This window comes from Oryx dammah, unplaced genomic scaffold, assembly GCF_014754425.2.
Source record: "Oryx dammah isolate SB20612 unplaced genomic scaffold, SCBI_Odam_1.1 HiC_scaffold_2, whole genome shotgun sequence".
NCBI lineage: Eukaryota > Metazoa > Chordata > Mammalia > Artiodactyla > Bovidae > Oryx > Oryx dammah.
The window spans coordinates 168,486,123-168,512,830 of NW_024070186.1; the positions used below are offsets into that span (position 1 = coordinate 168,486,123).

The window sequence follows — 26,708 nt, forward strand, 5'->3', positions numbered from 1 at the left end:
GGGGGACTTTCATTTTTTAAGAAATTGTACAGGATTGTACAATCCTAACATGCTTGTACAGGATTTTTGTTTATTCCCTACTCACAGAACATTTCTGGTACTTCTGCTCATCAGATATTAGGTGTTTTTTTTTTTTTTCTTCCCACATGAAACAATTCTGGGAAACACACTGGGTATACTACAATGTAACTCAACTCTGACATTATCTACCTAGATATCGGGTCAGATTCCAAAGGTTAAGCTTCAGTGCCACAAGACTGCCTCACTGCACTTCAGATCCAAGTCCAGGTCCTTCTGTGCTTCTGACTGATCAGCTCTAAAGTGGAGGTTCCCACAGGGCCCTTGTCGGGTTAAACGAAATTTGCTATAGGGCTCGTAGATCTCAGGGAAACATTTCACTTACTACACCCCAGGCTTACTGGCTCATATGGTAAAGGGTCTGCCTACACTGCGGGAGACCCGGGTTCGAGCCCTGGGTCAGGAAGATCCTCTGGAGAAGGAAATGGCAACCCACTCCAGTACTCTTTCCTGGGAAATCCCATGGATGGAGGAGCCCGGTAGGCTACAGTCCACGGGGTCACAAAGAATCGGACACGACTGAGTGACTTCACTACCCTTCACTATAACTCAGGAACAGCCAGATGAAGAGGTGCACAGGGCAAGGTTCGTGGGAAGGAGCACAGAGCTTCTGTGCTCTCTCAGGTGTTTCACTTCCAGCACCATCACCCCTCCTTTGGGCTTTCATGGAAACTCTGCTACCTGGCACCACTGCTTAAAACATCGCTTGTGGTGGTTGATGATGGTTTAGTCGCTAAGTCATGTTCCACTCTTTGCGACCCCAAGGACTGTAGCCCACCGGGCTCCTCTGTCCGTAGGATTTCCCAGGCAAGAATACTAGAGTGGGTTGCCATTTCCTTCTCCAGGGGCTCTTCCTGACCCAGGGATTAAACCCAGGTCTCTAGCATTGCAGGCATATTCTTTGCTGTCTGAGCCTCAGTTCAGTTCAGTCGCTCAGTCGTGTCCAATTCTTTGCGACTCCATGAATCGCAGCACGCCAGGCCTCCCTGTCCATCACCAACTCCCGGAGTTCACTCAGACTCACGTCCATCGAGTCCGTGATGCCATCCAGCCATCTCATCCTCGGTCGTCCCCTTCTCCTCCTGCCCCCAATCCCTCCCAACATCAGTCTTTCCAATGAGTCAACTCTTCACGTGAGGTGGCCAAAGTACTGGAGTTTCAGCTTCAGCATCATTCCTTCCAGAGAAATCCCAGGGCTGATCTCCTTCAGAATGGACTGGTTGGATCTCCTTTCAGTCCAAGGGACTCTCAAGAGTCTTCTCCAACACCACAGTTCAAAAGCATCAATTCTTCAGCCCTCAGCTTTCTTCACAGTCCAACTCTCACATCCATACATGACTACTGGAAAAACCATAGCTTTGACCAGATGGACCTTTGTTGGCAAAGTAATATCTCTGCTTTTTAATATGCTGTCTAGGTTGGTCATAGGTTTTCTTCCAAGGAGCAAGCGTTTTTTAATTTCATGGCTGCAGTCACCATCAGCAATGATTTTGGAGCCCAAGAAAATAAAGTCTGTCACTGTTTCCATTGTTTCCCCACCTATTTGCCAAGAAGTGATGGGACTAGATGCCATGATCTTCCTTTTTTGAATGTTGAGTTTTAAGCCAACTTTTTCACTCTCCTCTTTCACTTTCATCAAGGAATCCTTAACTCTCAGCATTTAAGGAATTCCAAGGGTTTTAGGAACTTTGCTTGGGACGGGGATGAAGACCAAAAATATATTTCTTATTATGAATCACAGTATCACAAGAATTGTACCAAAGTCTCACTAACATTTGGTATTGTCAACCTTTTACCCTTTTAGCAATTTTACTTAGTGACAGATAGCACTGCACTGTAGTTTTAATTTGTACTTCCATGTAGGCTGTGATGGTGAGCATTTTTCACGTGTTTGTTAGCCTTTCATATATTTTAAGTGTCTGTTCAAATATTTCATCCATCTTTTTTAGTAACCTTTTTAAAATTGAGTTGCAATGGTTCCTTACATATTCTGGATACAGCTATGCTGCAAATATATCATTCCAGTATGTAGCTTGCCTTCTGATTTCTTAGTGATGTCTTTTGAAAAGCAGAATCTTTTCAAAGTTCAATTTGGTGATATTTTGTACTTGCTGAGAGTTTGGGATTTGTAAACTTCTATTTTTTACCAAATATGGGAATTTGCTGGCTTTAGAGTCTTCAAATATATTTTTGCTCCATGACTCCCCTTCTGGGGACTCATCTTACTTACAAGCCCCTGACACTGGGAAAGACTGAGGGCAGAAGGAGAAGAGGCCATCAGAGGATGAAATGGCTGGATGCATCACCAATGCAATGGACATGAACTTGGGCAAACTTCGGGAGATGGTGAGGGACAGAGAGGCCTGGCATGCTGCAGTGCAAGGAGTTGCAAAGAGTTGGACACGACTGGGCAACCGAACAATAACATTACCTGTATGGGGGCTTTCCTGGTGGCTCAGACGATAAAGAATCTGCTATATTTGCTTCCCTGGTGGCATAGAGGTAAAGAATCTGCCTTCCAATATAGAAGACACAGCTTCAATCCTTGGGTTGGGAAGATCCCCTGGAGAAGGAAATGGCAACCCACTCTAGTATTCTTGTCTGGAAGATTTCATGGACACAAGAGCCTGGCAGGCTATTGGACAAAACTGAGCACACACACACTTTACCTGTATATTAGACCTTTTGACATTGTCCCACAGGCCCCTGAGGCTTTTTTTCCAAACTGTTTTTCTTTTCTTTTATTCAATATTTATTTATTTACTTAGCTGTGCTGGGTCTTAGTTGCGGTATGAAGGATCTAGTTTCCTGCACAGGGATAGAACCTGGTCCCCCTGCATTGGAAGCATGGTGTCTTATTGACTGGACCACGAAGCAAGTTCCTTCTTTAAGCTGGGTGATTTCTATTCACCTGTCTTCATGTTCATTCATTCCATTCTGATATTAAGCCCATTCAGGAAATTTTAAAATTTCAGATATTGTTTTTTGATTCAGAAATTTCCATTTGATAATTTTTATACATTTTATTTCTTAGATGAGCTATCTTTTATATCAATTCATTATAAGCATATTTTTCACTTCTTTGAGCATTGTTTCCATAGCTGCTTTATTGCCCCAGTGTGATAATCCCAACATTTGGGATATCTTGGGATTGACTGCCTTTTACTTTGAGAGTGACTCACATTTTCTTGTTGTTTTTGTTTGCTTTTTGTTTTTTTGTACATCACATGATTTGGATTGAATCCTGGGAATTGTGCATGTTAAACTGTGGAGACTTGGGATTCTGTTATATTCCTCTGAAGAATGTTGAGGCTTTTGCTTCAGCAGGTGGTTAACTTGATTAGACTCAAATGGTAAGTTCTTCGTTGCTTGCCCTCAGCAGCAGTTCAAATAGCAGTTCAATTCTTTAAGCTTCTGCTGCTCAGTCTGTACAGTTCATGTATTCTTAGAGTTAAGCCAGAGATTTGTATGAAGTTCACTTAGAAAATCAGGAGATGACCATCCCCAGTTGTCTGGGATTCTTCACTCTCCAGTGACCTGGGCTTCCTCCCTGGCATCTCTGGTCAAATAGATGGTAGGTTTGGGAGAAACCTTTATCCATCTCAGCTGACTGCTCTACAACTGTGGTTAACCCTCAGGGCAAAGTGAAGGGGGGTGGGGAGAGGGAAGGTTCTGAGCTCCCGCTTCTGTTCACTCTCCAAATGATCAAGAAGGATTTTTAAATTCATAGTTATCTGCAGAAGGACTGGTCTGTGGGAACTAAACCACTCAGCTCAGAGTAAAGCTCATTCCTTTTTCTATTTCTTCAGTGTGCACCAGTCTGAACTTAAAAAAAAAAAAAAGAATTCCTCTTCACCCCTTCTATGAGTTCCATCTGTCTTTTCTTGTGCTGAAACACAGATGTTCCCTAAAGGTCTTTTTTAAGGTTGTGACCTTAAGGCTATTCCAGGACTGCTAAATTTTCTCAGGAATCTCATTCATTCTCTGGGAAGCACGTCCACGATGCATTTTTCACTTCTTTTGAGGCCCTCATTTGGATTTCCAGCCCTCTCTTTTCCCATATAACCTTTAGTCTGGAATCAGTCCCTTCTCTGGGCTCACCTACTTTGGTTACTGGTACAGTATTTGTTCAGTAAGCAGGACTTAGAATTACTAAGTCAGGGACACTTCTCTTTTTACTCCCAAGTTCTTCACTTTGAGTGGAGAACCAAAGGTAACACTGATATTGTTATTCACTGACCTGTTGTTGACAATACCTAACTTTAAGGACAATCCCAAAAGAACTACCACAAGGCTTGGGAATATGGCCTCTTCTCCGTCCTTCCTTCCCTGTATTGAGTGAATACATTACAATATTGATATGTCACCATCAGTATTGCTATACATCTTATTCCACATTCTTTGCCAAGTCCTTATTGAGCAGCTGCTCTGTCCCAGGCAGGGTTCTAAGCATTGGGAAGAGTGGCCAATGAGACGGACAAAGTCCTTCCTTGCGTTCTGGGTTGGGGTGGGTGGTACGGATCATGGAAAAACAAGCAAAGTTATAAGTGATATGCTATGAAGAAAATAAATGAGCGGGGGAGGCGATGCCTGTGGCGGATAAGGAGCATAACGAGAGACAGGTGGGGAAAGAAGGCCATTCTGAGGATTTCTGAGCTGAAGCCCCAAAGGACAGGAAGCCAGTTCCCATCAGAGGAGACAGCAAGCGCGCAGGGCAGTGGGGCGGTCAGCAAGAGCAAGGGGGCGGAGCCAAGAGGTGGGGCGGGGCACAGTGGGCAGGGCCTGGGAAGTCACAGGAAGGAGTCTGAACTTCGTTCTAAAAGAGACGCAAAGCCCCTTTAAGGAAGAAAATTACTTTTTGAAGACAAATATCAGAACAGAAATATAAACGGTAATTTTTGAATATTTACATTTAATGAAATTTATTTACAGAGATTTTTTTTTAACTTCTATAGTTCCTTTGGGTTTTATCTAAAGAAAAAAGCCAATATGAATATATATATATATATATTTGTGTGTGTGTGTAGTCACTAATGAAAATCCATTGACGGAAAAAGAGAATTTAGTCACTAAAATGTTTTCTAGAAAGATGCTAGAGGTCATTTATTAATCCAAGAAAAAAATCCTTCATTTTGTGTGTATATAAATATACCCAAAGAGCTCTCCAATGGCATTAAGACAGTATTTTATGAAGTTACAAAAAAAAATCAATATTACCTGTCAACTACTATCTCTTGCATGTGCAACCAAAACCGCCAAGGTTATCTGAACAAGAAATCCCTGGCGTCTATTACAGAGAGCTTTTAATAGAACTTGCTTTGACAATTTATTCCTAAATCTTTTTTCCCCTTAGCTCAATACAGTGTTGCCACTTAATTTCACAACTGCAAAAGGCTGTTTTAGACACTACTTGGGGAATAAGTACTAAGGGTTCAAGTAAATGCAAATGATGTTTTTGCTACCTAAGATTTCACATTAGAGAACAGACTGGAATATTAAATTGTATCATGTATAGATAGATTTATAACTCAGTATCTTTTGCAGGTTCAGTTCAGTCGCTCAGTCATGTCCAACTCTTTGCGACCCCATGAATCACAGCACGCCAGGCCTTCCTGTCCATCACCAATTCCCAGAGTTTACCCAAACTCATGTCTATCGAGTCAGTGATGCCATCCAGCCATCTCATCCTTGGTTGTCCCCTTCTCCTCCTGCCCCCAATCCCTCCCAGCATCAGGGTCTTTTCCAATGAGTCAACTCTTTGCATGAGGTGGCCAAAGTACTGGAGTTTCAGCCTCAGCATCAGTCCTTCCAATGAACACCCAGGACTGATCTCCTTTAGAATGGACTGGTTGGATCTTCTTGCAGTCCTAGGGACTCCCAAGTGTCTTCTCCAACACCACAATTCAAAAGCATCAATTCCTTGGTGCTCAGCTTTCTTCACAGTCCAACTCTCACATCCATACATGACTACTGGAAAAACCATAGCCTTGACTAGATGGACCTTTGTTGGCAAAGTAATGTCTCTGCTTTTCAATATGCTATCTAGGTTGGTCATAACTTTCCTTCCAAGGAGTAAGTGTCTTTTAATTTCATGGCTGAAATCACCATCTGCAGTGATTTTGGAGCCCCCCAAAATAAAGCCTGACACTGTTTCCACTGTTTCCCCATCTATTTGCCATGAAGTGGTGGGATCTGATGCCATGATATTCATTTTCTGAATGTTGAGCTTTAAGACAACTTTTTCACTCTCCTCTTTCACTTTCATCAAGAGGCGTCTTAGTTCCGTTCCTCTTGGGGACTTCCCAGGTGGCTCAGGGGTAAAGAATCTATATGCCAGAGACGTGGGTTTGATTCCTGGATCAGGAAGATTCCCTGGACGAGGAAATGGCAATCCACTCCAGTATTCTTGCCTGGAAAATCCCGTGGACAGAGGTGCCCGGTGGACTGCAGTCCATGGGGTCACAAAGAGTCAGACACAACTGAGTGACTGAGCATGCACACAAGATAAATGGTCCTAGTTTTTTTTTTTTTTATAGTGCTATGAACATTGTTGTTGTTCAGTCGCTCATTCGTGTCCAACTCTTTGCGACCCCACGGACTGCAGCATGCCAGGCTTCCCTGTCCTTCACCGTGTATCCTTTAAAAATTTTTTTATTGGAGTATAGTTGATTTACAATGTTGTGTTAGTTTCTGCCATACAGTAAAGTGAATCAGTTACATGTATACATATGTCCACTCTTTTTTAGATTCTTTTCCCAGTTATTCATCTCAATTGACATAAATTTGACCAAACTCTGGGAGACAGTGAAGGACAGGGGAGCCTGGCGTGCTGCAGCCCATGGGGCTCTTAAAGAGTCAGACACGACTAAGCAACTGAATCACAACAACAAGTTATTCAGGCTTAAAAATTGAGTCTATTAGGGACTATCTTGGAATACTGAAAATCAAGACATTATGAAATGCTCCAGGAAATTTACCATGTCCCCCTGTCCCCACTCTTCCCTCCAAATGGAGGGGACACATGACGGAAGACTTGAGATGAACTTATTTATTGTAAAAAGCAAATATGGTTAAGATGATCACCTCTCCACCTGTGGTCCACAAACCCACTCCTGAGTCTTGACAACTCGATTCTAGATCACTGTAAACATCCTTCTTCCTTTAGCAGTCCCTTATTTCTTTTCCAGTTAAAATCATTAATTGAAAAGGGGAGCCCTGAGAGAGCAGCTGGTTTCCCACCCCCTGGAGCAGGAACCTGAACAAGGAAGGAAGCATCACCCACTGAAGCATCTACTGGTGTGGCCAGAGCTATGTCCTGTGGCCCATTATGGTTCAGTTCAGCTTTTCAATTTCCTCCAGTGAAAATTCTCTGCCTGGAACAACCTGTTCCTTGGACAGGCTTTTGCCACCCTGAACCTGGTGTCAGAGAAGGGGCTTCTGGGCCCTGCTCAGGCTTTGCAAACCTTGGGATGAAGTCCCAGAGCCTCTGACTAAAACTGAGTATTGAATATTGACTACTGCCAAATGCAGGTATAAACCTCTCACTTGTGAAGAATGTTTTCCAGGAAAGAGGATAGTGTTAGGGAACATAGGCTCAGCAGCTGGACTGCTTACACTTCAATCCTGACTTGCCCACTGTGGCCTTGGCCAAGTGGTCCCACTACTCTGAGCCAAAGGACTTAAAACAGTACTTAGCACATAATCAACAATCAAAACCATGGCATTTATGATCATGGTATGTTTTATTATTTATCATGGCATAAGGCAGTTTTAAAGAAATATATCTCTTTTTAAAAGAAAAAGGAATCATAAGTGAACACACTGGTAATTATCAACTATCAGACTGATAATACTTTCCTAACTCCTTTCTGAACCTAACACTACTGGAAAATAATGCTGTTTGGCATACATACTGAGGAAACCAGAACTGAAAGAGACACGTGTACCCTAATGTTCATCACAGCACTGTTTACAATAGCCAGGACATGGAAGCAACCTAGATGTCCATCAGCAGATGAATGGATAAGAAAGCTGTGGTACATATACACAATGGAGTATTACTCAGCTATTAAAAATAATGCATTTGAATAAGTTTTAATAAGGTGGATGAAACTGGAGCCTATTATACAGAGTGAAGTAAGTCAGAAAGAAAAATACCAATACAGTATATTAATGCATATATATGGAATTTAGAAAGATGGTAATGATGACCCTATATGCGAGTCAGCAAAAGAGACACAGATGTAGAGAACAGACTTTTGGACTCTGCAGAAGAAAGCGAGGGTGGGATGATTTGAGAGAATAGCACTGAAACATGTATATTATCATATGTGAAATAGATCACCAGTCCAGGTTCGATGCATGAGGCAGGGTGCTCAGGGCTGGTGCAGTGGGATGACCCTGAGGGATGGGGTGGGGAGAGAGGTGGGAGGGAGGGTCAGGATGGGGAATACATGTACACCCATGGCTGATTCATGTGAATATATGACAAAAACCACCACAATATTGTAAAGTCTTTAGCCTCCAATTAAAATTAAAACAAAACAAACAAACAAAGTAAAAAAATTTCAAAATAATAAAAAAATGGAGAGGATTTCATGGGATTCCCTCTTAGTATATTCTTGCTGTGTATTGAGTCAATTACCTTCCTTATTAGGTTTCTGGAAAAAGAGATCTAGAAGTTTCATTTCCATTACTTTGAATTATTTCCATATCCTTTCCCAAACCCAAGTGCCACAGTCTAGAGTATTTCTTACAGGTGACGTGACAAGGCGTCTCCATTAGCCCTTGGTGATGAACTCGTCCCAATTGCCCCCAGAAACCCCGAATCTGCATTGACAATTCCAGTTCACAAGTTACGACGTCCCAGGCCTCAGAAATCAAGGCTTACTGGTTACACCTCTTCCTGAATTCCTCTTCTTGATTCCTTCTAGCCACGTCTGTTGTAAAGAAAGATGAACACAAGGCAAGCATGCAGCAGAACTCTTAAGTAGGAGCGTACTAATTTTCAAAATTTTTAATTTTCTTGCCACATAACAATGAGCTATGGTGTGTCACCGATCTGGAGTATAATTAACTTCTTGTCTTTTGTTTCTTATGAATTTACATATCCAATTATCTTTCTCTTTAATTTCTCATGGTTTTGCTACATTGACTAAAACTTTTCAACAAGAAAGTCATTTAATTTAATGGACTTTGCAGTTCATTTGTAACTAGTTGGGTTTTGTTTTGTTTTTTAGGATGACTGAATGCTACTGCCTAACACTGTGAAGTTTTCCTTCACAGGGAAACAGGCAGGATGGTGACACCCAGGTTCCTGGTCCACCAGGACATCTGCTGAAAAAGAAGATGTGGATGGGCTACCGCAGTGGTCGGGAGCAGCGGAGGAGCAGCGATGAGGCAGATTGAACAAAGACAATGTTGATTTTAACTCGTCCATGCTCCTCGATCAAGGCAGCGGCAAGCGCATGTAATCAAAGCTAGTGCCAATTTAGATAACGTGGCTGAAACCACTGTTTTTGCCCCGGAGTAATTTACGCTTGGTTTCTGGAGAACTCTGCATGAGCCCCCATGTTTTCCGTGAAAGCAGAGCTAAGGATCTCATAAGCAGAGGATGACGCCCATCACAGGAGAACGCCCCCGTGTGGAGGGAGCTGCTGCAGCAATGAACGAAAGGGAATCAGGTGTGCCGCCCTTGACTGCAGAGATGGGCCGTCCAGGGCTCGGTTCTAATCTCTGGGATGAGGTTTGCAAATATGGACAGTTTATGGCTTCCCAGGTGGTTTGTGCCTGGACAATTCCCTGGACAGGGGAGCGTGGATGCTACGGTGCATAGGATTGCAAAGAGTCAGACGCGACTAAGTGACTGAACACACTTACGTGCAAAGGTGACTTTTCTAGCTGCCAAGAAGGTAAACTCAACATTTGACCTGTATCGACTTCATCACTCGTCCCAGACTTTACCAGCAAATGTCAGCTACTCAGCTCCTTATTAAGATGAGTCTGCAGCTCTAGTAATGGGACATGGTGATTTGTTTTGTTAGGAAGGAAAAGAGATGACTTTCATTTTGCTTAACATTTTGGGAGTCCTCACCACAGTTTATTATAATCAGATGCAGTTTGCTCAAAGGATCATCAGAGATCACACTTGGATGTCAAGGTGCGACTGAAGTTGACAGGTAGACATTTACCAAAGGCTGCCAGAAAACCATCTAATGAAGAGCAGAGTTGAGAAACACATCATTAGGAGAATGCATTTAATCACCTATGCAGGGATATTCTAACAATATCATTTATTCTTTCATTTCCAGGCTCCTCTCTCCTCTCTTTTGTAAAGGGAAGGCAGTTCCACTTGAGTATCATTTAGGGCAGGACCCAGCTCTCTGATTTAAGCAGAAGGACATAAATTCACAAATCTGCCTGGAATACTTTTTTTTTTTTAATTTCAGTAAGGGGTTGTATGCAGCTCCTGTTTCTAACAAAGTAACAGTAGAAGTGAAAAGGAAATCAATCATAATCGGTGATTAGTTTTCCTTCAACAGATCCATCAGATCATCTTCTATTCCCTTCTCACTCAGCTCATCTAGGCTGTAGTATCGGTGGACGATTTTCTCGGCGGTGACCACCACGACTCGGACCCCGTGGGTATCTTTGCCCAGCTGGCACCCGATGGCGGACGACACCACCATGTCGAGGTTCCGGTAGGTGCCCCCAGCATTCCTGTGGTAGTGGCCTGAAAACACAGCCTTGATACCTGCAGGGGAGGGAGAGAACGTTAGGCGCCAAGGATTTCCACTGAGATAACTGGGGGGCTCCAAGGGCTTCTTCGGTGAACAGCGGCACATTATTAGTTACAAATACATGATGTTATTCAGCATTATATAATAAATATGAAGGTGGCATATGTGACATCTAGAATCTTTCCAAGGATAACTCAGTACACAATACATTATTCACCTGTTTGTCATGACTCGCACAGGAAGTACTAGGGAACAAGGAGTAGTATGTATATGTGCTTAGCCACATTCGACTCTTTATGACCCCATGGACTGTAGCCCGCCAGGCCACACTGTCCATGCAATTTTCCAGCAAGGATACTGGAGTGGATTGCCATTTCCTACTCCAGGGGATCTTCCCGACTCAGGGATCGAACCTGTGTCTTTTGTGTCTCGGGCATTGGCAGGCGGATTCTTTGCCACTGAGCCACGTGGAAAGCCCCAAGGAACAAGGAAAGAGAGGGTGATAAGGTGAATGACTTTGAGAGAGATGAAGGAAACCTTCTGAGGCCTACATAAACAGCCACAGGAGGTGGAAGGCACAAGTCCATGAAAAATAACGTTTATGGAGTTCTGATCAAGACAGCACAGCAAGGTCAACATTTAATGTACCGCTTCCTCTCCAAACTAAGAGCCACGATGGATAAAATACAAAAAAAGAAACCAAAGGACAGACGTAGCCTTCAAAACCAAAATAAACAGTTCTAGTGACCAGAAAAAAAAGCAGAAAGACAGAGTAGTGAGTGGGAGCTGAGTTCTTATAATCGAGACTGAAAGCACTTTCTCTGAGATAAGGAAATAAAGGTTGGCTCCTGGCAGAAATAGGGAAGCCTCAATACCTCCATTTATGGAAGGAGATTGAAGGAAACCTCTGCTGCCCTGGGCCAGGGCAGTGCTGAGCTGGTGTGGTTAAGAGGCTTGACTTGTAGAGTCAGACATGACTTAGCGACTGAGCAACAACAAAATATACAGCGGAACTATGTGTAACTTTGTCCTGCACTTTCCATGTCTCTTGTAAATATGTTATCACACTTTCATAATTTTAGAAATAAGAAAAAATAGGCAAAAAAAAGAAAAAAATTATGTCTTCCTTCCACCACCAACACACAAAAGAAACTGGTAAGTGTTGAGTACGTCGAGTATTACCTTTGCTTCTTAATATAATTTATTTAATGATGAGTTCATATAAGTAAATTGTAGTAATGGCTTTTACCAACCAACTCATATAGCTCCTTAACATTTAATCATTGGTTTTCCTGTGCTGGTAGGAGATGTCTCCAGCCCAGCACTGGGTGAAGGTTGACTGCAAACCGTGGACCTAAGGAGGGAAGATAGACACGGGCTCAGGTCAAAGAACCAAAACGTGTTTCCCCAGGATGACTGTGGACCAGGACTTTAAATCACTATTATAAAGCCTGATCCCAGATGGATACTTTTGGGGTGGAAGTAACCAAAACCACTGGACAGAGAGAAGTTAGTCAAGAGAAAAGTTAGGGGAAGACAGAACTTCAAAATACTTCTTACTCAAATTGAACCTGAAATAGAAAATCCTCCCAGCCACGAAAATCTCATGCTAAGTAACGAACTCTTCAATCAGGGACATGAATTCACATCATGGGAAATCAATGATATCAACAGTCTGGAAAATATTTAAAATAAATGTTTGGCTCTCAAATATTCTCAATAAAGGACTAATATCTATAAAAAAGAACAAGATGTTATGAAAGAAAACAGGCATGAAGTGAATAAGAATAGTTGGTAATGAAAATTTAGAAATGGTGAACATAAAAGTTAAAGTTTTAAAACAAAACTCTCGATAAACTGGATAAGTTGTAGACTAGACACTAGTCAGACAGGGCATCGGTGAGTGAAAAGGAAGAACTGAGGAGCTGAATCAGAAAACAACAGAGACCCAGACTCAAGCAATATGAACGAGCAATTCAAAGAACCCAAAGGATGGGTTAAGAGCATCAGTGAATGCTTAAGAGGAAATGGGACAGAAGAAAGGAGGCAATAAGAGTAGGAACAATTTGAAGAAATAATAGCCAGGAATTTTCCAGAAAGGAGGAACATATGGGTTCTCAAAAAAACAGTACTAAGTAGGATAAATAAAAATCAATTCATACTGACATACATGGTAAAATTACGGAGCATCAAAAAGAAAAGTTTTCCAAAGATATCATGGCAAAAATATTATAAAGGAATGACAATTAGACAGGTAGCAGGCATCTCAATCATAAAAGAACCAGGGAGTAACACCTTCAAAATGCTTAGGGAAAGTAACTGTGAACTCAATTTTTTTACCTAGCTAAACCATCATTCAAATTTAAGGGCTTTTAAATAGATACATGTTTGTACATATAAAGACTAAGAGTCTGCTGCTGCTGCTGCTAAGCCGCTTCAGTCGTGTCCAACTCTGTGTGACCCCATAGATGGCAGCCCACCAGGCTCCCCCGTCCCTGGAATTCTCCAGGCAAGAACACTGGAGTGGGTTGCCTTTTCCTTCTCCAATGCATGAAAGTGAAAAGTGAAAGTGAAGTCGCTCAGTCGTGTCCGACCCTCAGAGACCCCATGGAATGCAGCCTACCAGGCTCCTCCATCCATGGGATTTTCCAGGCAAGAGTCTACCACTCCTTAAAACATTATGCTAAGTTAAGAAATGTCCAGAATGGGCATATCCATAGTGAAAGAAAGTGCACTAGAGGTTGCTGGAGGAAGAGGGGAAAGAAGGAATTGGGATGACTGCTAACAAGCACAGAGTTTCTTGCAGAATGGTGAAAATGGTCTGGAATTAAGACAACGGCAATGGTGGCACAGTTCTGTGAATATATCCAGACCACTGAATTTTATAGTAACATTTATTGCATTTTTTTAGTTCCTTGGACTGCAAGGAGATCAAATCTGTCAATCCTAAAGGAAATCAACCCTGAATATTCACTGGAAGGACTGATGCTGAAGCTCCAATACTTTGGCCATCTGATGTGAAGAGCTGATTCATTGGAAAAGACCCTGATGCTGGGAAAGATTGAGGGCAGGAGGAGAAGGGAGCGACAGAAGATGTGATAGTTGGATAGCATCACCGACTCAATGGACATGAATTTGAGCAAACTCTGGGAGATGGTGAAGAACAGGGAAGCCTGGCATGCAGACAGGGTCGCAAAGATTCGGACATGACTTAGCGACTGAACAACAACAACACGATTGGGATTAGAACAGTAATTGACCTCTGTGATCATAATTATGGCATGAGAAAAACATCAGATAGATCCCAGTAGACCTTTTAACTTCATGGCTGCAGTCACCATCCACAGTGAAAATCTGTCACTGCTTCCACTTTTTCCCCTTCTATTTGCCAATAGATGTTCTATAAAATACCTGACCAGTACTTCTCAAAACTGTAAAGGTCATCAAAAACACGGAAAGTCTAAGAAATGGTCACAGGAAGAGGCATCCACACCATGGAACACTACTCAGCAATGAAAAGGAATCAACTACTGAGAGATGCAATGTCTTGAATGGATATCAAGGGAATTTCACTGATCTAAAAAAAGCCAACTCAAAAGGTTCCATATTGTATGATTCCATTTACCTAATTCTTTCTCTCTTTGGCTGTGCTGGGTCTTTGTTGCAGCACATGGGATCTTTAGCTGCAGCATGCAGGATCTAGTTCCCTGACCAGGGACTGAACCCAGGCCCCCTGCATTGGAAGGGCAGAGTCTTAGCCACCAGACCATCAGGGAAGTCCCCACTTCCATTACATTCTTAAGGTGACAATATTACAGATATGGTTGCTAGGAGTTAGGGCCAGGGGTGCAGGAGGGTTGGGTATGGGTGTGGCTAAGGAGGGATCCTCATGGTGAAGGAATTATTCTGCATTTGACAATGATTCTGGAAAGCATGACTATAACATGATCCAAATGTTGAGCCCTGCTCATTAGTAGAGGTCTGGGAAACTGAACGGAGCCCTGCAGACTACAGCCACTCTCCTGCAGTAGGAACTGAGACCCACCTGGGCATAGGTGGGGCTGTCTGCCGGCCCGGGCCTGCAGCTAGGGATGGAAAGAAAGGTGACCCAGGTTTCCCTACTTAAAACAGCCAACGGTGGGGAGACAACTATTTCCACTGACTGTTATTAAGATGCAAACGGATACAACTCATTTCAGAGGGTAAATACGTGCAACTGGGTTCTCACATTTTGTTGTGCATTCCCCTAGACCAATGCCAACATTTTCACATAAATATATCCTTTGGAAACACCAGAGAAGAGCCCACAGGTGTAGGTGTGTTGTGTCTGTGGTCATAAATACAGAGTATGCACAGAGGCATTATTTATAATATTCATTTACAGGAGACTGGATAAATTATAGTGCATGTATTTTTCTTAAAAAAAAAAAGAGGTAGATTTACATGCACCAGTGTTGAAAGGCACAAAATATATTATTAAGTAAGAACAGCAAGATGTAAAAAAAGTTGTGTGGTCTCGTTTTTGTAAAATAAAGGTAACGTCCATATGTAAAACAGATACCTAGTGGGAAGTTGCTATATAACACAGGGAGCTCAACCTGGTGCTCCGTGATGACCTAGAAGGGTGGGAGGGAGGCTCAAGAGAGAGAGTTCTGTATATATGTATACACATACACACACACACACACACACACACACACACGGCTGACTCCCGTTGTTGTATGGCAGAAACCAACACAACACTGTAAAGCAATTACTCTCCAACTAAAAAAGAAAAAGACAACATCCGTATGAGAGCATGTGTGTGTGTGTGTTTGTATCCTCAGCTGAATGGGGGACAAAGAGACACTAAACTCACATGGGTGATTTCACAGCCAGGCTAGTTGGGGGGGGTGGAGTTAGCAAGGGAGGAGGCATCACTTTTTATGTTTCCATTACTGTAATGTTTGCAGTGATCATGAACTGACCTGGCAATCCCAAGCCAACATCGAGGTGACATGGACCAGGAAAGGAGGACAGGAGGGATGGAGTCGTGTGGCTAAAAGCTGCAGCTGGAACCATATCACTGAGCACGTGAACAGCTCCTGACCATGCAGGCTGGAGGGCTGTGAAAATGTCTGCCTGCTCCACTGCCCTCCAGGGCTTTCCGAGCCTTATGGTCCGTGCTGTGGGAAGTCCCAGTGGGAGCGTGTGCAATTAGACCCACCTTGGGGAGCTCCTAATGGCCAGTCGGAAAGCACTTAGTATTATTATTTTGTTGTCTGCTAAATTATGTTTATGAAATTTGGCTCTTAATGCCTAATTCATAGTTGCAAACTGTAGTATTCTAGAAGAAATGCTTGGCAATTTTGAAAGTAGCTCGCATTAGCCATAATTAGCTGTAAAAACTCACTTATGTTTAAATTTCACGCTGTACTTATTGGCATTTGCAGAGACAGGAGCATTAAGAGAGACTGTGCAAGTGACCAGCAGAGCTTTCAGAACGGGTGTCGGCGGGCTGTGGACAGCTGGGTTTCTCCACCACCAGCAAATCCCATCCATTCTCCACCCCAGGCCCCTGAGTGCTAGTCGTTTATTGTTAATGTTCCGAGTCACAGAAAATGTGACCAAATGAGGGTTTTTAGGTGAGCAAAGATGCCAAAGGGGACCAGAAATAAAGATTTTGAAAGGGACTGTTAGCAAGCAGAGCGATTGTGTTCAGACCCTTCTCGTTTAAAAGAGATGTCATTCCATTACAATAAAGAACTCGGTATTTGCATCCTGGAAAGCCACTGAGGCAATGACCGTTTTATAAATTACAAAGGGATGTCAGGCAAGAGGCTAAAGTCTGTCTCAAAGTAAGGACATACGATTGACTCTCCACTCTCCTGGGTACTGGTGTGGACTTCAAGGCTCTGCGACATTCCCGGTTGGCCCAGAGATGAGACCCAGGTGGGAAGAGCGGGAGCCTCTTCTTGGGATGGAACACTGGAAGTTTCTGGGTCTCTTTCCCACCTCCTGGGAAGTCCAGGAGTTTTGAACCCCCTCACGCCTCCTGGTCCCATCCCCAGTAAGGGCAGACATTGAGGCAGATTGGGTGGAGGGAGGCCTGGAAGGAGGGCAGGACTTGAAGGACTTTTTACCCACCATCTTGCTGAATCCTTCCAATAGACCTCTGTCCTGGGGGCGTGGGGGCACAGAAGTCATTCCCATTTTACAGATGAGAAGACTGAGGCACAGAGAAGTTAAGGAACTAAGGCAAAGGGACTGGGTTAGAAAATAGGGCCGCCAGGATCAGAACCAGGTACTCAGATGCCAGAGCCCAAGCCTGCAGGCTTGGGTTCTGTCCTTGGGGATCTTGGGCCACTTACTGACCTTGGTGAATCCTGACTTCCTCACCTGTAAGAGAATAATGACACCTGTCTCATCAGTGACAGAGAGGTTTGGATAACGGCATAGATGCTGACCCTTTTGCGACCCCATGGACTGTAGCCCACCAGGCTCCTCTGTCCATAGAGCACTCAGTAAACAGTGGGTGTTCCCCATCTCCCCTGAGAGGCACCTCCTGGAGGGGGACACAGACTCAACCAGCTTAGCCCGGTAACATGCAGGCTTGTCTGAATTACTTCTGCCACCAGGACCTGTATGAAGTCTGAGCCATCTCGGTTTGGTATTAGCTTTTAACGGGGACGCATTGATTCACAACTCGATGCAGGTTAAGGAATGTGTTAATAAATCATGGTTTCCCTGACAAGGGGATTGATTTTAGCGGTGTTTTCTAGAGTTGGGCAGAATTTCCATTCGGCCCATTCATCAGTCATCTGTGGCCGACATGGCTCTGTGGTTCCTTAATTGAGTATTATGTATAGATTGTTTTTGAATTATGAACTGCTGTAAGGAGATGACAAGCATCTTCTTAAATTACCACCAGAGGAAGAATTCCTGACCGAGACAGCCCCTACATCAGGAGGAAGCCTTCCACGGCATTAGCTTCATATTTATTTCTCCATGGTATCAAGTCATAAAGATGCTATAAAGGCTATTTTTAAGCTGCCCTGATTCAAGTTCATTTCAAATCAATCAGAGGATTAGGAGGCAACCTCCATATAATTTAATATTCTCATTAATATCAGAAACTTGCCTCGAATCAATCAGGAAATCAGGGATGCACCCTGGTAACAATTTTGGCATTAAAAATTGACTTCCTTAATGCCTTCGGTGTTACTTAGGCTTGGAGAGTGTACAGAGATTCTCCTTGGGCACTTTTTACTTCTATCCTGCCTGAGTACATGTTTATGAAAATGCTGTGCATCTTTACGTTGCCAGCTGTCACAGTGAAAATGGTGTCACAAATCATTAGTCACACTCAATTTATTCTGTCTTGGTGGTAAGGGGGTAAAAATGGGACTCATAAAAAAAGCAAAGGGCAAGGAGAAATAAAGGAAGGTTGGTTTGAACATACAGAAGTGAAGTGAAAGTTGCTCAGTCGTGTCTCACTGTGTGACACCATGGACTATGCAGCCCATGGAATTCTCCAGGCCAGAATACTGGAGTGGGTAGCCTTTCCCTTCTCCAGGGGATCTTCCCAACCCAGGGATCGAACCCAGGTCTCCTGCATTGCTGACAGATTTTTTACTAGCTGAGCCACAAGGGAAGCCCAAACATACAGAAAGCAGGTATAAATAATCCCTCTTGCAGGTAAGCAATTTCTCAGCAGGCAGCTCAGATGCGGGCCTGGAGACGATGATCCCTGCCCTGCGGGAAGCCAGTGGCCTGGGATGGCTGAGATAGCATCAGGGGAGATATCAGAATATAAGAATACCAGAGTGGGTTGCCATTCCCTTCTACAGGGAATCTTTCCAACCAGGAATTGAACCTGGGTCTCCCACACTGTGGGCAGATTCTTTACTGTCTGAAGAACCAGGGAAGCCCCAGCACGACATACTTCATATTAAATTATGATATTGAGTTGCCAATTTGGGAGTTCTAAATTCCAGTATAATAGCTCTCAGAATCTCACTGGCAGGTATCTTTTCAGACGCCCAAGTGTCTGCGACCCAAGTCTGCTAGGGACCGTGCAGAAAGGAAATGGCCTGCTCCTGGTTCTCCGGGTGAGGTAGGATGCTGTTTCTTCAGGCGATTCAAGGCAATGAACATTTGCAGAGCTCCCTCTTGAAGCCAGGTGTTGGTGGAGCCTAGGGGGGCACCCAGATCAACTGTTTCTAGCAATCAAGAGCTTAAAGTCTACAGCTGGGTAGCACTGTAAAGTGCTTTCATAATAAAATGCAGAAAGTGAAAATGACACAGTTTAGCCGTTTTATTTACTGAGCATCTGCTCTGAGCTGAGCACTCTGCACGTGCACCATCTCAGTTAAGCTTCATAAGGACCCCCTCGAGGAAGATAACGTCCCCTTTTAACAGATGACGGGATCAGGCACAGAGAGGTTAAGGAACTTGCCCAGCATCACACAGCTAGAATTGGTACCTGGATCAGACTGACTCAGAAGTAGCTGCTCTACCACCCTGGAGGTACAAAGTGCCACGGATCATGGGTGGTGCTGGGGCACAGTAAAAAGGCTTCCTGGAGGGGGTGGCTTTGACCTAAGCACATCCTCAACTTCTTCCAGTTCTTTGGTTGTGCCTGACCTGGGACTCGAAGGCTGGTCATGATGGTTGTTGTTGTTCAGATGCTCATTTGTGTCTCACGCTTTGTGACCCCAAGGACTGCAGCACCCCAGGCTTCCCTGTCCATCAACATCTCCCAGAACTTGCTCAACCTCATGTCCACTGAGCCAGGGATGCTATGCAACCATCTCACCCTCTGTTGCCCCTTCTCCTCTTGCCCGCAATCTTTCCCAGCATCAACTTCTTTTCCAATGAGCTGGCTCTTTGCATCGGGTGGCCAAAATATTGGAGTTTCAGCTTTAGCATCAGTCCTTCCAGTGAACATTCAGAGTTGACTTCCTTTAAGATTGACTAGCTTGCCATTTCCTTCTCTAGGGGATCTTCCCGACCCAGGGATAGAATCCGGATCTCTTAAGTCTCCTGCATTGGCAGGTGTGTTCTATACCACTGGCACTACCTGGGAAGCCCAAAATGACCATAATAGTAAAAGCCAGCATTTGTTGAAGATCTACTTACTACGGGCCAGGTATCAGAAACAAGCCTCATTACACTCTTCAACATTCTCAAAGTATATTACTGTATATGGGGGATGGGAGACTCCCCACCCCTCCCCTCGAGGTGGGAACCCCTCTTGTGTGACTGCTGCTCTGGAGCTCCTGCTGGATCAGACTGAAGTCTCACTCAGCTGAGCACGCACCCTTCTTGTCAACTCTGTCACCTGCCCTGACCCACTGTTACTTCCCATTCACTCACAGGACATCTCAGGCTCTGCCTCCAGAGAAGAGACCCCGATCCACCTGGGTTGGACCCCCTGCCACCTCTACTGCTCAATGTGTGAGGCTCAAGGGCTCACCAGCCACCTGACTTCTCCCATGGCTCTACCCATTTTAAAAACACAGACTTTCTATCAGAACCTTAGCTTGCTCTCTTCAGTGGATTTAAATTTTCCATTGCACTATTCATCTTTGTTTTTCTGCTTTCAAAAGTAATGCATGCCTGAGGCGAGCAGCTGAATAAACTATGGTAAACTCACAGCTGTTAAAAAAAAGAAAAAAAAGAAAAAAAAAAACCGAGGAAGATCTCCTTGAACTGATATGGAATAACTGCAAAGAAAAATGTCATATGTAAAAAAGTATATATAGGAGCCTACGTTTAGTGTAAGAAAGGGAAAATAAAACACATATGATGCAAGCAATATACCCTCAAATAGATCAGAAAATATACTTGCAATATGTATTGCAAATAATAAAACAATTAAGCAATTGAGGATAAAATGCCAGATAAAGCTGGGTAAAAGGTATATAGGAATTTCTTTTTTACTTGCAACTTTTCTGTAGGCTTGAAAATAAAAAGGCTTTCTTCAAAAAGCAATGCATGCTTGCTAAAGGTGAAATCAAATACTATAGAAATACAAGGCATTAAAAAAAAAAGTAGGGGGCGGGAATCTCTCAAAGTCTGTCTTCCCATTTTAGGAGTTCTGTGTTATTCTGATAATTTAAATGTCTCTACTAATAAAACAGACCTCAGATATACGGGTACTGAAATAAACACATACACAAATACATGTTAATTTCATAAAAATGAGATATGCTATCTATGGATTTGCAACTTGCTTTCATTCACTCAGCAATCTATCTCTTAATTGTTTTCCCTCACGACATACAGCTCTAGCTCAGAGCTGCCACATCATAAAATCCTGAAAACTGTATTTGCAGCGTGTAAAATCTAGGCTGTCAGACGATCGTTCTATGCTTTAAATTGGGACGTAGGACCTTCAGAGACTTCTGGCCCTCCAGGGAATGCTCAGGTACTTGGGGACACTTGGTGTGGCTTCAGAGTCTCAGAGGGCGCCGGGGCAGCAACCCCGCAGGGAGCAGGCATCTACCCACCCAGCCCCTACGGCCAGCTCTCCGGGGAGGGGCCCATCCATTCGTGTTGCTGCAGGCTCATCAGCACAAGAGACTCTCTCAGTTTAAAATGCTCCCAAGCCAGCTCAACCTGGTGCTGTGTGATACCTAGAGGGGTAGGATGGGGTGGGAGACGGGAAGGAGATTCAAGGGGGAGCGGACATATGTAGATCTGTGGCTGATTCGTGTTGATGTGTGGCAGAAAACAGCATAATACTGTGAAGCAAATATCCTCCAATAGTTTTGTTTTTGAGAAAGAAAGCAAATGTTTCTAGAAATTATATTAAAAAAAAAAAAAAGCTCCCAAGTAGTCCTGCTTCTGTCTGAGTCAACCAGGGATGGGGATGGGGCAATTATCTCCTCTGGGAGTTGAACCCCAATCTTCTGAAGGGCATGAGCTGTCACAGAAGGCTGGGTGAGGATGACTTCATGGCCAGGGGATCAGGTGCTGGGCCACCGCTGGAAACCTGGGTTCCCGCCTCCCTTTCTTTTGTGAGGGCTATGGAACGCGCAAACAACATCTGGTCACTTCAGGCACTTGCTCAGATGTCTGGTCCACGTGCCAGGAAGCATCTGTTTTGTCTTGAGGATTCATAGCCTCCTCCTGGGACTCTTTTTGTTTAGCTTGGGTCAAATGTAACGGCTCAGTTATTGAAATAACCTTTACCCAAGGCCAAGGGATTTCTTTCCTCTGTAGAGTATGAGCTGGCATTAGGTGAAGAGATTTCTTCTGTTTTAGATTCCACCCCAACCCCAGGTTCATCTCCTTAAAAAAAAAAAATTGCCATGTAAATTACATTCTACTTCCCCTAAGTAATTATCAACAAAAATGACACTCTTCCCTCCCCAAGGCTCCTCCAGTTGAAACTACAAGATGGTGGGAGGGCTGGGGGATGAAGCCACAATTCTCAGTGGCAGAGAAATGGCTCAGAGAACACAGAGGGGCTGTGTGTTTCCAGCTCAATCAGGATGGGAGTGGTTTTGCTGAACAAGTTCCCAAGAAGAGGGGCTGGAGAGAGATTTGCTGGTCAGTTATTACGCCCACAAGGGAGGTGTTGGAGAGGGGCCTCCACCTGTTCAGAGGGGAGGGCTGTATTTTTTTTTTAACTTTTTTATTTTGTATTGGAGTATAAGCGATTAACAATGTTAATCCAAGCTGCCGCATAACTTTGAGCAGAGTTCCCCGTGCTATACAGTAGGTCCTTGTTGGCTATCCATTTTAAACACAGCCGTGTGTACATGTCCATTCCAAACTCCCTAACTATTCCTTCGCCCCCATCCTTCTCCTTGTCCCGGAAACCATAAGTTCATTGGAGGAGGGCTGTATTTTATTAATTTTTTATTAATTTTCATATTTGGTTGCCAGAAAAGCAGTGGCAGCTTGGGGTAGGGACTCAGGGGACGCTGGCTTTAACCTCAGCCTGCCACTGCTGAGCTGTGTGAGTGTAATATGTGCACGGCCTGCTCTGAGCCTTGGCTTCCCCCCATCGGGAAGGCAGGACTAATATCAACCACTCCCAGTTCAGAGCCGTGCCCAAGGTCACACAGCAGGAAGCTGAACGTGATGTACTCAGGCCATGTTCAATAATTATACCTTCTCATCTCCTCCAAGTAGTCCATCAGAAGTTTTTTTTTCATTTGCACAAATTACATCTTTCTCACTATTCATAATTTCCTCTTTATTTTTAAAAGAAAACAGCAGGCCTGTGTGTGAGCTGGAACCATGGGGGCACACAGTCAGGTTTCAATCCAGAATGGACAATTTTCTAGATTTCCATTACCCGGTTCTATGCCCTATCTTAAACACAGCTGTCAGGACAAGAGGCTCATTAAAAAGACTGTTTTGACTGACGGCATGTTCATGTATCAGACTGGAAATCTGTCCAAAAATACTTGAGGGAGGTAGATGGAGGTGGCAGCAAGCCACGGGAGGGAGATGTTATGCAGACTGCTGGAGATGAAATTTAGGGATAGAAGTCAAAGCTATGGTTTTTCCAGTAGTCATGTAGAGTTGGACTACAAAGAAAGTTGAGTGCTGAAGAATTGATGCTTTTGAATGGTGGTGTTGGAGAAGACTCTTGAGAGTCCCTTGGACTGCAAGGAGATCAAACCAGTCAATCCTAGAGGAGAACAGTCCTGAATGTTCATTGGAAGGACGGAAGCTGAAGCTCTAGCACTTTGGTCACCTGATGTGAAAAACTGACTCATTAGAAAAGTCCCTGATGCTGGGAAAGATTGAGGGCAGGAGGAGAAGGTGACGACAGAGAATGAGATGGTTAGATGGCATCAGCGACTCAGTGGACGTGAGTTTGAGCAAGCTCCAGGAATTGGTGATGGACCGGGAAGCCTGGCATGCTGCAGCTCATCCGGTGGCAAAAAGTCAGACATGTTGAGCAACTGAACTGAACTGAAAGGGCTCTAGGTCGGACCAGGTGGGCCCAGAAGGGGAATGCTGTGCCATTGTAATGTGGGGACCTTGGGAGAGTCAGTTTCCATTTTAATAACCAGGAAAGGAAAGATCCAATCAGGCAGAGATGCCTGAAACAACATGGAATTTGCCTAAGTCACATGCTTTTCCATGAGTCCTTTAGATGGCAGCCTTCCCTGGGCTCTGCCCATGCCCTTCTCTGCTCGCTGGACAACCACAGCCTGTCCTCTGCCACCCCACCTGCTGACAACCCAAATCATTTCCCGGCCCAGACTCAGTTCTCTCACTGCTCAGAGGACCTCTGTTCCTGAAGGCCCTGCAGGTACTGCAAGTTCACTTCTTCCACCCCCTGCCTGCTCCTCCTCGTGGGCTTCCCTGGGCCAGCACACAGTCACCCGCTTCAGGGCCGTGGGCTGTGCATCTCCTGCACGTCATGGGATTTTCTGCCTGAACCTGCTCACAGTCCTTTCTGCTCTCCATCCTCAGGACGGTTTTTACGGCTGCCTGCTCCACCCTCTTTTCTGACCCAGGTGTGTCAGGATAACATTCAGCTGTCAGTGGCTTAAACAAGCAAAGCATGTGCTTGTATTTACCTCTATCTGTCCATCCCATACTGAGAAAGAAGGAGGGCAGTCAGGATGGGTGCAGCTGCTCAACAATTTTCACCAAGAATCCAACCTCAGCTTGACTGCAAGATGGCTGCAGGGCTTCCAGACATTACGTCCAAGTTCCAGGCAGGAAGAAGAGGGAAGGGCCAACGAAAAGCTTTCCAAGAAGTGCCACTTGCTGAATTTCAGGACTGGGACATGTGGCTACACTAGGTGTAAGGGCGTCTGGAAAGGAGTGTTTCCAGCCTGTCATATGGGGCCTGGAACAAAATCAGGGAAAGAAGGAAGGGAAAATGCATCCAGGACAGACAGGGCAAGGCTGTCTTTCTAAAATGCAAAACCTGATTGTGCCACTTCTCCACGTAAAATCTTCCCGTGCTTCTCCATCACCCTGGGGCTGGATCTGGCTCCTGTTTCATGTCGTCCACACCTGAGCCCTCCCCTGGTTACCAAGGAGCTTCAGTGCCGGCCCAATACCTGCCAGCTGTTGCTGTGGCTCCAGCCTCAGCCTGTGCTCTCCCGGTCTCGCAAGTGCCCTCTTCCTGCCCACAGGCACCTGATGACCTTGCACTCATCCTTCAGGACCCTGCCTCTCCTCTCCTGGTGGAAAACTTCCTCCTGGACGGAGCAGTCTCTCCTCCCTCCCCCTTCCTGGCACATTCCTCTGCTTTTGGCCTGTGGTTTCTTGCTCCCCCTCCGGGGGCCCCTGCTGGCCTGTGAGGACAGGAGCCACGTCTGCATAAACATCCATCCCCAGAAAGAAGATAACAGGGCTGCTACTCTATCAAGGACTGTTGGAGGATGGGCGGATGGAGCGTTAAGACAGTGAGTGGATACATGGAAATTTGTGGCAGTTCACAAGCTGCGTTTTAGCAGGTGTCCTGGAGGAGACAAACCTCCCCTTTGCCAATATTATCACAGGAAAAGTTGAGCGCCAGTACTTTCTGCTGTTACAAAGGAGGTGCCAGGCTCCTTACAAAAGGAGGCCTGATGTTACAAAATGAGGGTGGAGGGCAGAGATGGTGGATTAAGTACTGATCCTGAGTCTTAGACGCCACATGAGCTCCTTTACTGTCCTGAACACTTGTTTCCTCAGTTTAAAGGAGGGGATGGTAACAGACTCCTCATGGAATTGTTGTGAGCTTCAGAGATGATGTGTCTGACCCTCCAGCACAGGCTCACTACACACCCTGGGGACACAGCACTTTTCAGGCCTGGGTGTTTTTTGTTTTTTTTTTAAATTTATTTTTCTTTATTTGGCTGCACCAGGTTTTAGCTGCAGCATGTGGGATTTAGTTCCCTGAGCAGGGATCGAACCCGGGCCCTCTACCTTGGGAGTGAGGTGTCTTGGTCATAGGACTACCAGGGAAGTTCCTTAGTCCGGTTTTTGAAAGAAAGCGTGAATGCGGTTCCTCCTTCCTTGCCGTGGGAGACAGTGCTGGTTGCCTCCCGATATTCATGCCCTTCCTTTTCCCCTTTGCTACAAGGATCCTGGTTTTGCTGTGGCGGGTCATGGGCTTTATCCCCAGAGCCAAGGAGGAGGCAGTTCTCTTCCCAGGACCCCCAGGAGGCTGGGAAAGGGCCTGGGGTCCAAGTCTGTGGGAGGATGTCTGCTGGGGGTCCTTCCCGGGAAAGGCAGTGTTTCTTTTTTTTTTTTTCTTATAAGTCCCGTTTCCTGCCTCCTGGGAGTTGCCAAGTCTGAATGTAATGCTCAGAACTACAGCAACCATCTGAGAAGGTACAAACTAGGGAAAGGGCCAACTGCAGGGAGTGAGTCGGCGGCGCAGAGGTGGCACAATCACAGCAAGATCCTGTCCCCAAGTTAGACTTGTCTGAGAGCCTGAACCACACAAGATCATAAGCTTCCTTATTCTCTAAGCCGGGCAAGTTGTGGTTTCTGAGTACATATAGCCAAAAGGAATAAATACGATCCTATCCTTTTTAGACCTGTATCTCTAAAGTCTCTTGGGATGGCCAGTAATCTGCTTTTAGACACAATGTAAGTTGGATTTTGGAAGCTCCCTGAAGATAATACAAGAGGTCCCAGGACCTTCTTTGGTAGGGTGGGGCTCAGTAGGATCCCAACAGAGGGCTGTTTTGTCAGAGATATTCTGGCATCCTTTCCACAGCATGTGAAATTGCTTTCTCAAGAATCAAACATTCAATAAGACCAAGATGTGGACCCAGGGCAATGCCTGGCACAGAGGAGGGGGTGGGGTCTGGGTAACCTTAGGCCTTGGAGGCTCAGATGGTAAAGAATCTGCCTGCAAAGCAGGAGACCTGGGTTCAATCCTTGGGTAGGGAAGATCCCTTGGAGAAGGAAGGGAATGGCAACCCAGTATTC

The 26,708-nt window shown here is 44.7% G+C and overlaps 1 protein-coding gene across 2 annotated transcripts in view; it reads right to left on the bottom strand.

Annotated features, from left to right (window-relative positions):
- Nucleotides 1-9,298: 9,298 nt before the first annotated feature.
- The window catches only part of CPPED1 (calcineurin like phosphoesterase domain containing 1), a 131,527-nt gene continuing 114,117 nt past the window's right edge, over nucleotides 9,299-26,708 (bottom strand). For both annotated transcript variants that reach the window (XM_040230698.1, XM_040230705.1), the window contains one exon: nucleotides 9,299-10,831. In XM_040230698.1, coding sequence (XP_040086632.1) covers nucleotides 10,602-10,831 — 230 coding nt within the window. In that variant the 3' untranslated portion in view covers nucleotides 9,299-10,601. The remainder of the gene's footprint in view (nucleotides 10,832-26,708) is intronic.